At 36.7% G+C, this 12,310-nt stretch overlaps 1 protein-coding gene across 3 annotated transcripts in view; it reads left to right on the top strand.

The window, feature by feature from the left end:
- Positions 1–12,310, top strand: part of ERO1B (endoplasmic reticulum oxidoreductase 1 beta) — a 32,671-nt gene that overhangs the window by 5,930 nt on the left and 14,431 nt on the right. For all 3 annotated transcript variants that reach the window (XM_056343251.1, XM_056343250.1, XM_056343252.1), the window contains exons 3-6: positions 4,418–4,501; positions 4,924–4,965; positions 9,380–9,462; positions 11,429–11,502. In XM_056343251.1, the coding sequence (XP_056199226.1) occupies positions 4,418–4,501; positions 4,924–4,965; positions 9,380–9,462; positions 11,429–11,502 (283 nt within the window). The remainder of the gene's footprint in view (positions 1–4,417; positions 4,502–4,923; positions 4,966–9,379; positions 9,463–11,428; positions 11,503–12,310) is intronic.

Genomic DNA, 12,310 nt, shown 5'->3' with positions numbered 1-12,310 from the left:
AAGTATTCAGCTCATGCAAGATGGGGTTATGAATGTGAGGAAGGAGAAAAAAGCACTGGAATCTTCCCTTTCTGGTCTGAGCAAACAGTAATGTGTAACTTCACACTGAATCACTTCCTGCTAAATTATACAGTTCTAACTTCACTTTTTAGGAGAAACAAGATATGGGCAACTTCAATGATAATATATCACATAGTAGTGGTAATCAGATTCTCCAAAGGCAACAGGAAGATACAAAACAGAGTATTTGAAGATGAGCAACAAGGTTTCATACAACAGTAATTTCATCCTGCAGATTTAGAGCTAATCTTCATTTTGACAGCAGTTCTGCAGATCATACTTTAATGGTGTGCTGCAGTCTTACCTTGTCTTTCATACTGATCTTCCTAATAGATGGGCAGCTTACAAGGGCCACTGTGCCATCCACCCATCACCACACATTATTCACTATTTCCGGTTGTGACGGGGAGGAATTTGTGCTGCACAAGAAAACTTACTAAGTAAGAACGTTTTTCACTCTTTCCATTCTCAATAAGCAACAGAGATTTTTGATGTCCCTGCACAGAATCATGGAAGTGCTGTTAAGTATGTAGATGGATGTGGAAACTTTGAGGGGAGGCAGTGATTGTCTAGGTCAACTACGGTGTAGCTAAGTATGAATAAGCGTAGGGGGAATATACTTGTTCTGGGAATGAAAACACTCCTACTCTGAAGTAATTTGATTTGTAATAGCAATTTGGATCATAACTTTCATAACTACAGTCACGGTATTCCCATTGTGCTACTAGTTCAATAGCCATAAAAGAACTCAAACTTTAATGTGTAATATCGAATGGACTAGCTAGTTTTTGTTTATGAAGGACAGTGGTTGTTTGACCCTGGCTGGATGCCAGATGCCCACCAAAGCTGTTTTACCACACCCCTTCTCAACCAAATAGTGTAGAGAAAATGTAATGAAAGGCTCATGGATCAAGATAAGGACAGGGAGATCACTCAGATACCGCCACGGGCAAAACAGACTCGACTTGGGGAAATTAATTTATTACCATTCAAATCAGAGTAGGATAATGGGAAATAAAATCAAAACTCAAAACCACCTTCCCTCCACCCCTCCCTTCTTCCTGGGCTCAACCTCACTCCTGATTATCTCCTCCCTCTGGGCGGTGCAGGGGGACTTTCTTTTTAAAGTCTTGCTGAAATTGTGCTTCTAGGTGGTTTCTAGCTAGTTAGTGGAACACTTCTCAATGAAAGAAAGAAATTTTTTTGTCTCTGTATAGTTTTATACATCAAAACATGCCTCATAATATGGAATCTTCTATTCTGTGGCAAGTGTATAATAATATTATAAATGCTAATAATGAAATCTAATACTTCAGACCCTGAAGAAAGTAGAAGGATGTTCTACGTCATCAGTGCATGATTGGTGTTGATTAAAGCACGGGTGCTCTACAACCTCGGTTTCTCTCAGAAGTGTGTGTCTGTGCACACTGGTCTTCAGTGTTTTTGAATCATTCTGGGACTAACATATCTTGATTTGCAGGTGTTCTTTCTGAAGTAATCTGCAGTTTAGACAGCAGTATTCATTTATTTACAGTCTTCCCCTGTGTAAGAACAGCTACTGGTCTTTTTTTTTGGTAGAAATTAGTGGGAGGGGCGTATTTTATATAATAGGGCTTATTGTGAAGATGATGTAAAAACTTTTTTGAAAACATTTAAAAACAGAAGATGAGTGAACAAGTAAAAAAATTTCTAAATTTTTTTTTTCTAAAGATGGTGTTTGTGAATTGAATAGAGGAAATGGGGGGCAGGGGAAAGCAATCGAAAAATCTCAGTTTTTAATGTATCTGTGCTAGCGTGGCTTGAACTGTAACTAGAAGATAGTTGTCATCACTCCTAAGAAGTCATACCATCTGCTTAATGTCTTGTTAGGTGGTCTTTTTGACTGAGGAATCTCTTTAGCACTTTAAAGCTGAATTTATCATTACCAGACATGCTGAATAGTAAATCAAACTGGAAACCTGGAAAACAGTCTTTCCTTCAGATGATGTGTAGCAGTTAACTTTGTATGCATGTTTTGAAAAGACAGAGAAAACTTACTTGCTGAAATTTTTGGTAGCGGAATTTAGTAGAATAAAAGGCAGTTGAGCGAGTCAAACATTAATTTTTGCTCTTTGAGGTTCTTTTGTGATATTGACAGAACATTTGAAGAGGGAATTCATTTTGTTTTGCTTTAAATTGGGTATGTAGTGCCACAGGACAAGTTATCCTTCAAGCACTGAAGGTTGTTTCTTCATTTCTGGTACATAGTTTTGATTTTCCTTACCTGTCAAAATTAAGATAATAGACTGGAGGGAGAGCAAAATCTGGCTATAATTCATCTCTGATTTTTCATATTGTGCCTGTTTTGTGTCGGAGGCATTATTGATCTAATTTTCCTTATGTTTAGTATATTATGTATAATGCTGGGGGGGAGGGGAAATGATTTTTTTTTTTTTTTTTTATTTAATGTGAGGCTCTGGTTTAACAATTCAGTGTACGTAGCCATCGGGCTTCTATTACTGTATTCTCCCAAAAAACAATCCCCTTAAGCAAATCAGTGATCCAGTATAAGTGTACTCTGCCAGTTAAATGTGTTCAAAGCATGAATTTTTTTAAAAGGAATAATTGTTAAGGACAGCTCAGTGAATTCATTTTTTCTACAAATTAAAAGATTGAGGAATATGTTTCTTTTATCATAGCAGGAACCCTTCAGATACTATGTGCAGTGGACTCCCAAGTTCATCAAGAGCATGAGATTTAAGTTCAGTTTCCAATTCTTCGCTTAAGAGGCTGCTCTGGCACTAATGTACTAAGATGTGGAAGCTTTGTTTCCTGCCTAGGTTTGTCCTTATGTAAAGCAAAAATACAGGCTATAAATTACATTAATTAGAAAAACATTCCTACATATAAGGGGAAAACATGTTTTTCTGAAGACTAAATTGATGGTGTATTTAGTCTCAATCTTTTAACCTATTAGGTATAGCAAGTATACTGTTCTTTATAGTGTGTGACTATTAATTTACCTTACAGCTTGTATGTATTTTTTTCATAAACTAGCGTAAGGATTAGTCTTATGATGTAAGATTTGTAAATTTAAATAACTTTTATAGGCACATTTATAATTCTGAAGTGTAGACTTTGGTTTATAAACATGAAAACATAGGTTTTATGCTGTGTTTGACTACAGGATCAAATTCAGTATTTGCAACAGTTTCAAAGGAGAAGTGATACATCAAATCATTGAAGATGTAGTTTGTTGGATCTAAGTAGTGACTTCACTGGAATATATTCATGAATAGTATGTATCAACTGAAGAAAACCAGTACAAGCTGTGCAAAAGGAAAACAGTAAAAGAATAGAAGTTATTTTTGTTTTCTGTGGATTTTAGTTTTTACTTTGAAAGTTTTAAAACTGACTTTTTATCTGGAAAATAGTGGTTGCTACTGTATTTTATTTATCATGTTAGATTTCAAAGATGGTGTATTTCTGCAGTATTTCTGATTGATCGTGCAGGAAAACTTTTCGTCTGTAGTCTTCAGTTGAGGAATGATAAGGTCAAAGTGGTTTTTCTCACTCGTGTTTATTTATATGTATAAGGCTGGGATTCTTCTTTTTGTTTTGTTTTTCCTTCACTGACTTTCATACTGACAATCCAAGGAAAGTGTAGTAAAGTGTTTGAATTTTTTGCCATGTAGTATATACTAATATGCTTGGTACTTCCTGCCTTTATTGTGCCATTTGATGACAAATAGGAGCGCTAATCGTCACAGGATTTGCTGGTAATGTTTCTGAAGTGGTTTCTCTTCATTATTTATATTTGTACTAGATCAGCTCTCTAATTTGATGCCATTATAATACTCATTCTTCATTGACTAGCTATGATGAATAGTAATGATTGCCTGTTTTTATTGCTTGAAATCTGAAATTATCCAAGCACTTACTTGAATTAGTAAACTTGTGCACTAGTCTGTCCTCCGTCAAATATATTTTCTTGATCAGTACAGTACAAGTATAAATGATGGTTAAGTACAACCATTTTAAAGCTGCATATATCTGATTTGCCTTCTCTTTAGTAGTTTATTTACAGTTTTGAAGTTACATTAGTGGTGAGATTAATTTGTGCTGTGATATACTATGTGTTTCTGTCCACTGCAGACCATTATCACTAATTATTCCACTGCAGAAAGTTTTAGAGAGAGGGTAGTTAAAACGAAACTAAACAAACCCCACAAAACCCTCCAAACTTTAAGTACTAAATTTAACCCTTTTTCCTAGTATCCTTTCCTTTAATTTGTAAGGATTTCCTGATACTGAGAGCTCTTTCTTTTAAAGTTGCCTTTTGAGTGCTCTTTTTAAACTTTTGCTTTTGTATGTTTAGGTCAACTTGAAGAGACCGTGCCCATTTTGGGCTGATGATGGCCATTGTTCTATCAAAGATTGTCATGTAGAGCCTTGTCCTGAGGTATGGATCAAATAACATAAAATAGAAAAAGGCTATTTGGTTAAAAAGTTTGGTAATTTACAGTGACTATTGTAGTGTACTGACTAGTGTAAAAAAACCCCAACTATTTACTGATGAGAACTTAAATTTAAATGAAAGAGTGACAGTGAAATTACAAAAAAAAAAAAATTATTTTAAAATTTAAAAAAAATTATTTTAAGGTCTTAGTCATTTTAACCAATAAAACAAATAATTTTGAGTCTCTTCTAAGCTCTAGCACTCTTTTGGATACCACTTTGTTGAGAAGGTAAAGGAGCAAGTTAATTGTTCAAAAACAATTTGCTTTGACCTCTGTAGGAATAACATTTAATTTGTAGATCTTAATAAAGCATAATCATTTCTATGAGCAATGTAAAAAATGCAATGTATTTTTTTGTTTTTAGAGCAAAATACCTGTTGGAATTAAGGCTGGGAGCTCTAATAAAGTAAGTAGTCGTTTATTTTCTAAGTTCTTCCTGATTTTTTTATTTTTAAATCTTAATATTACAGTAGCTGCATGACTTTTTATTACAAGCCTTTGGTCTTGGCATAGTGATGAGATTGTTAACATAACTGATCAGCTCCTGTATGTGGCTTTTCATTTTTACTTTCAAGTATAATAGTGTTTCTGACATAGCTGGACTGTCGTGTCATTCTGAGTCTGTCATAGCTTGAGAGCTGGTGCAGACTGAAACAGTGAGTGGTGGGGACAGCAGTACATGGCCACAGAATGTCTGATGCAAAATTCTTTGTTAATTTCTGAGATAAGGCCACCTTCTATAAAGCCAGAGGCTAAGATGCGCAGATGCAGTAGCAGTGCAGTCTTTTGTAAGAATCGTACATAACCACAACCTCTGATATTAAAAGAACTCGAACAATTACATGTACTTTTGTCATGTTTAATCTTGAGGAGGTCATTAGTCTAAAGACAATTTAAGTTGAAGTGCTCAGTGCAAGCTTAAATAGTTTGTGCTGTTGGTGTTCCCTTGCTTCTCTCCTAGCCATCCTTCCTAGATCACCAAGTGATCTTAGCAAAGCCAAAAAAGTAAAGAGGATATATGTGCCTAGAAAAGAGATCAGAGCAGAAAAACAAAACAGTCCTCCCCCAGCCCCAAATCTCAAACACCATGCCCAAGAATAAGGATTTTAGCAGTTGATGGGATAATGGTGCCCAAAGGAGAGAGCTTCCTGTTGAGTGCCTTGGCTGCGTTGCAGACTCATAACTATTCTTGCTTACCTACCATATCTCCATCTTCCCTAGTACTTCCCACCTCACGGGGCAGCTGTACTTGCTGCTTTCCTCACCTGAGCATAGTTCACTGTTTCATAAATGACTGCTGGCGTTAGGTTTAGACTTCATGCTGAGAAGGATGACCAAAGGTAGCAGAGGAATGCTTCATTGTGAATTGATCGCTTCTTTGTCCTGCTGTCATGAACAGTGCAGGCAAGTCTGTCCCAGCTTTAGCTCAAAAGGACGGCTTGTCTCCTGTTTATACGTATATTGTTAAGCTCACTCTGAAGTAAAGTCTGCCCCTTCATTTAAAGGTTCCTGGTGATCAGAAAAGAAACATCTTTCTCACTGACATGACTTAAATGTCAGTCATTCACACTTACAGCACAAGCAGCAGTAGTTGGTTGGGGAAAACCTTGGTACTGTCTCTGGGCAGAAGATCTTGAGTTTTAGCTGGATGATCTGTTGCCAGTTCTATTTTTCATTGACTGTTCTCTTCCAAGCTTGATTGTAGAGAAACGGACTCCTGGAATGCCATAATGCCTCCTAAAGAGGCATTTTAAAACTTTAAAGGCTTCTAGAAAGGATTTTTCTAGTGAGCATTTCAGCTTCCTAATTGCTTAATCTTGAGAGCCATAAGAAAGATGTTAATTAGTAGCCAAAGAGTATGCAGTTCTTAAAGATAGTTCACATGAACATATTGAATTGGACTTCAGAACTGAGAAATCAGCTGCTTTGTGCTTTCACCACAATAAAGAAACTGGGATAGCTTCTTTGGGAAGCTGTCATTTAATGGTGTATTTGCTACGGTTGTTTGCTTTGAATTGCCTTGTAGGTTGGTGCAGCCCAGCTACAGTACTAAAATTTGGGCAGTCCTGCACCTTTAATCTGTCATAGAACAAAGTTACTAATATCTGCTGCTTTACTGTCAGAAACTGAAATATTTTTGCAGGAAAATTGTCATCAGAACTGACATAAAAATTACCTATGCTGTTTTCTTCTTCTGATTCAGTTAAAGATCTTTCTTGGAGCCAGTTAAAAGTTGGCAATCTCATTTAATACCCCTTTTAAGAAAACATCAAATTTGTCTTAAGATGAATGTTTTGTTTCAAGGACTGTGCTATTAGCCTGTGCTTAGTCCATTTGGGGAAGTCCTCAGTCTTGTGGATTATCCTTAAAGTAGTGTTTTTAAAAAAAGGAAAAAAAAAAAATGTTTTTCCTCTGGGGGCATACATGTCCAGTTCATCCTGATAGTGTCTGCTTTGGAAAGGTGAAAACAACCAAAGGCATGTTTTTATAGTAAGACTATATCTTATATAATCAATAGTAAGAGCTATAATCTGTTGAGTAGATCTACTCAGTGTAGAATCCTGTGGAGAAGTTTCCTGTGGTCTAAGTGCTTGGCTTCCATGCAGTTTCTTATTGCCCTTCGTTCTTAATGTAGATGAGCTTGTAAACTTCTAGCTTTATTTAGGCTTTCGTGGGGGATATTTTTGTTTGTTTGCTGAACTGTGGAGAGAACAGTTCTTCTTTTGAAAGCTTATCTAGCCACAAAAGACCAGCGTTACATTTGCACAGCTTCCACACAGAAGTGCAGTTAGCAATAGAGGATCTCTTCAATTCTTGACAGCAACATAAGCTTTTTGAAATGGTGCTGGAGAGGCACAAAGTAGTTTCCCTTTCTATGGTCCTGTTTCATTTGAGTGTTGAACACTTTTGGGGGGGCTAGACATTAAAGGACTGTCATGACAGCTGCTGTATTAATCTTTAAAGCAAGGGGCAGGATGCAGTAACTCAAGGTTACAACATTTCACTTAAATATTTTCCTTCCTACCCACTTCTTTGCTGTTCTCTTCTAGAAACTGCTTTTAGGAGATCCTGCTTTGGCAGGAACAGATAATTTGTCCTGATCTAGTCTGGTCACAGAGCACTGATCGAATAGCTTTTGCTGTTAGGAGAACAGTGAAACCCGGAAACACATTTTGAGACTTGAATGTTCATTCTGTTTGAAACCTTAAATTTAGGATTATATTCTTGGCCGTAATTTTTTTCACTTCAGGGTAGGGATTGGTTTGCAACTCTAGACATGCAGAATGTTTACTTCAGCATCTTAGTATGTTATTTCATCAGCAGTCTTTGTTTCATTCTAGGTTAGATCCCTTCCTTGTTCAGATTTTTCCATTTAACATCCATGTGATGCTTAAGAATGAGCCCCCACACCTGGCAAATCCAAGAAAATTGAGTGAGAAGTTCCTCTAGAATAAACGTTTGTTATGGGCAAGGCCCCTAACAAGTTTTAAATTATTTGGGTTCTTTAATCTTTAAGACTTCTTTGTCTTTAGTCTTCAGTAGTTGTTGCTGTTTTTCCTTGTATTGGTTCTGGCAAATGCATTTTTAAAGCAAGTCATCTTCCTTACTCATCTGAACAGTTTTAATTAAATCCTTTCTTTTTTGAGAAGTATTGTGATATGTATTGTGGTGGTACTTTGCCTCTGGCATCTTGACCAAAAGTCTGTACCCAGAAATTAACTGTTCTTTCTTTTAAAATGTATCAAATTATTATTGTTGTTTGCTATTTCTAAAGGGTTGACCAAAGCCTTTAGCTTACATTTTTATTTTGAGCTGGTTTTGGATAGTAATCCTTTGTGTCGATATGCATGTCCCCTAAAGTAAAGGGAAGCCAGCAGTTCAGCTTTACATAAGCTTTCAATTACTTTATGTTTTTCTGCGTTTCTTAATGGGGCTGTGATAAGGCTGTGTAAACCTGAGGCTCAGTGCATGCACATGCACATACCACCCCCCACCAAAAAAACTCAAAAAAAGAGGAAATGGGTTGTTTATCTTTATAAGAGAGCACTGATGCTATCTATTATGTTCCAAAACTGTCAGAAGAATTTTTTGACCTTTAAGCTGACAGACTTTACAAATTCCCTGCTTACATAACCACGTTACTGTAGAATAGTGGAATTTAATCTTTCATTCTTCAAATGTTTTCTTCAGAAGTATTCTAATAGTAGGTCTACTTGAGTGGATTATATTTAAAAAAAAATACTGTAGAATCAGAGTTCAGCTTTTATATACTTCAATTCTGGCTTTAAAATAATGAAAATTTGAGTTCAGCTTGAAAAGCCTCTCTTCCAGACCTGTGCATGCATAAAGCATGCCAATGAGTAAGAATAAATGAAGCATGAGGGGGAAATGGCCACAAGTGATACATTTTCCTGCTGAAATGACCAATGAAACTTGGGGGTATGATTATGTTTGCAAAATACAAGGTATGTTTATAGGCATGACACTGTTTGTCTTCCAAGGTCCTTGTAATGGAATGTAAACCAGTATCTGAAACACTTCAGAACTCCATTTAATTTTTAAAAAAGGGGGGGGAGGGGGCAAAAAACCCCGCCACCTGGATATATTTAGCTGAATTTTCTGTGGTGGTTACACCCACAGAGGGAAATCTGCCTGATGAAATTAAGTGAAGAAAAATGTTTATCTACTGCATCTAGAATCAGAGGATTTTCCCTGATACTGGCCAATTCACTGCTAAACCTAGGAACACCTTTCGCAGCACCTGTTCTCAGCTAATTTTATGTCATTCATTTGTATATTAAAAATGAACTTTCTTACAGTATTCAAAAGCGGCAAATAATTCCAAAGAATTGGAAGACTGTGAGCAAGCTAACAAACTCGGAGCAGTTAACAGTACCTTAAGGTATGCTGTGATTTACAATAGTACAAAAATAGTAACAAAGGAGCATTTCATTTTGTCTGTCTTGTTTTTGCAGTGTGCTGGGTTTTGTTGTTCTTTCATAGCCTATTAGAAAGTAAATGTGAAATGGTGCAGGAATATGTGAAGATAAAGGTGTTAAGTGATAAACAGACTTTTTTTTAAAGTACACTGATATAATTTGAAAGAGGTATCTTGTACAGTATCAAGAGTCAGAGGAAACTTGCAAATAAACCTGCCTTTTTTTCTACTTTTTACTGGTATCAGTCTTTGTTCTTGATGGCTCTGCTGGATTAAGGGATTCTGTCCTGCTCTGTCCCTCTGTTACACGGATGTGCCTGTTCATCATTGTTCAGTGAACCAGATCAGGGAGCTTGTGAGTTACTTCTGTTATTGGCAAAGTTATTTTTAGCTTGGATCAATTCCCTGATCTTCCTTATTGCATGGCACTGACAAGGTTGGGTAGGAGGAATTCTGCAGGATGGTGTTGCCCCTGAGCAGGGAAGTGTTTGGAACAGCACTTAGAAAAACTTGCATTCTACCAGGTTACTCACCTTTAAAAAGCAGAAATAGAAAAAAACAATTATTCACTGTTGATGGACAGGCATAGTGTCTTTGACCACAGATTTCAGCAGTTCTACCTGATAGAGATTGTGAAACTTTTTCCTGTCATCTGACAAAATGGGACTGCCATGAAAAAGTGACTGCTTCTGCCTGGCATGCGTTGTTCTAAACCAAACTGGATAGAGCCCTTGTCCTGTTTTGGTTTTTTTTAGGGGAAATAAGAAACTATTAACTCTCTTCTGCTCCTGTTGGGCAAAAGAATATGAGACTGAATACACATACGGAGAGCTGAAGAGAATGCCTTTTGTAAGAGTAGGATAGACAATTGAAGTTGGGAGAAGGCAGGTAGTGGATCCTGCAAGTGCAGGAAAAATTTGTGCTTGGTAGATAAACTTCAGTGTTCTCTACCTACTGGTGCTTCGTCCTCATGGGTTTGGGTCATTTTCCTTTATCAACTGTATTTTTTGTCATTATAAAATTTTGCCTGCTAGTAATTACTGGAGAGGTTCCTTCTCTAATGCTAAGTGTAGTCTCCTGTCGTGATTTGGTAGAAGGTGGGAAATGTGTCCTGTCATGGAATTGCCTCTGTTTGTAGAATTGAGCTAGTATTAATTTACTCAAATGGAATAGGTTGTTTTCATTAGTTCAAGGTGCTGCACCCTGGAGCAGAGTTCCCAGTCTTAACTCTGCTTACGTTTCGCTGTCAGTAGCATGGCATCCGTAGTTCTGTGCTGCACATATGTGTAGAAGAAAGCATTCAGCTTTTGACACTGTGTTTCATAGTGTGGGAACTTAAAATGACTTGTCTCTCTGGTACAATACACCTTTGAAAATGCTAGGGTGAACGGAATACCATTATTATTTAAAAGGCTTAAGACAAACCATGTTCATAGAGTAATTTAGCTTGAAAGGGGCATTTAGACATCTGGTCTCCCACTAAAAAGCAAGGCTAACTATTGTAGCTCTCATTGAAAGTACAGGTTATGAAAATATGATTGTTCCTTCCCCCTGCCCACCCCCCCCAAAGTGACAGCTGCTAAAGTGGTAGTTTGAAAAGTGTTAAAAATACATGCTATGAAAGCATTTTACCAAGCTCTTACTGAAGGAAGAGAAGTTGCTGCTTCTGCACAGTTTGTTCAAATAATGATGATATCTTCCTTGCTGTCTTTAAAAAAGTGATCTTGATGTTAAGTATTGCACTTGATGCCTGCTTGAATCTCTGTGCAGCTAACAAGCAATACCTCCATATAGTCTCGGTTTTCAGATCTAGTAATTCGGAAATCAGTTCCAAGTTAATTACTATGTTTGGATTGTGTTTCTTTCGGTAGCTCTTATTGATGTTGTTTATTTAAAAGTTTAAAATCAAATGTATTTTTTGTCCCCTCAGTAACCAAAGTAAGGAGGCTTTCATTGACTGGGCAAGATACGATGATTCACAGGATCATTTTTGTGAACTTGATGGTAAAATGTTTAAGCTTTTTCAGAGTGTTTGTTTTATTTGCTGTCTCTTAAAAACCAGGAAAGATTACAGTTTCTCTGCAAATAACCGTATTTGGAAAGTGATAATTTTGTGCTAAATGAGAGATGTGACAGTTTATATCATCTTACATGCAAAGAATGCAGTTTTTTACAAGAAGCATATGGTAGTCTACACAATGCACATTCACTGTTGCCTCCTGTTAATATAGTGAACAGGAGACTTATGGAAATAAAAAAAAAAAGGTAAATTGGAGGCAGCTATTGTATATTTTTTAAAGAGCTGCTTCTCACAAAGTTTTATCAAGCACAAATGTAAGAGAAATTACTTGCAGCTGATTCAGTTTCTTACTACTATATTAATTTTGTTGCTCTTCTACTGTCTATGCTTGGACTGAGTTTGTTCCTCTTCCAGCCTTGCTGTGTTACCAAATGATCTCTGCACTCAATTCACCCTTATTTATAAGGACTTTCTTACTGTTAAAACATTAGGATATTGGATTGTATCTTCCTTTTGCTCCGCGTATGTCAGTCTCTTTATTTGCTTGTAATGTTCAAAGCTCAAAGGAATGTTTTTCAGATAAACATGAGAATTGCCAAGTTCAGGAATGACTGCTAAAGGCCTTTTTAATAGATATCTTAGAAAGCTCTCTACGCTAGGAAGACTTAAGGCATGATGCAAGATGTTTTAATCTACCTTTAGGTCAATTTTTGGTGTCATCTGAGAAAGCAGCAGCTGTAGTGGACTTTCCAGCTGCAGTTCTCTTGCAGCACTTCTGCTGCATCTGCTTCC

This window comes from Falco biarmicus, chromosome 6, assembly GCF_023638135.1.
Source record: "Falco biarmicus isolate bFalBia1 chromosome 6, bFalBia1.pri, whole genome shotgun sequence".
Lineage (NCBI taxonomy): Eukaryota > Metazoa > Chordata > Aves > Falconiformes > Falconidae > Falco > Falco biarmicus.
Note: the sequence above shows the minus strand (reverse complement) of the source record. Positions and strands in the feature narration are given on the sequence as shown.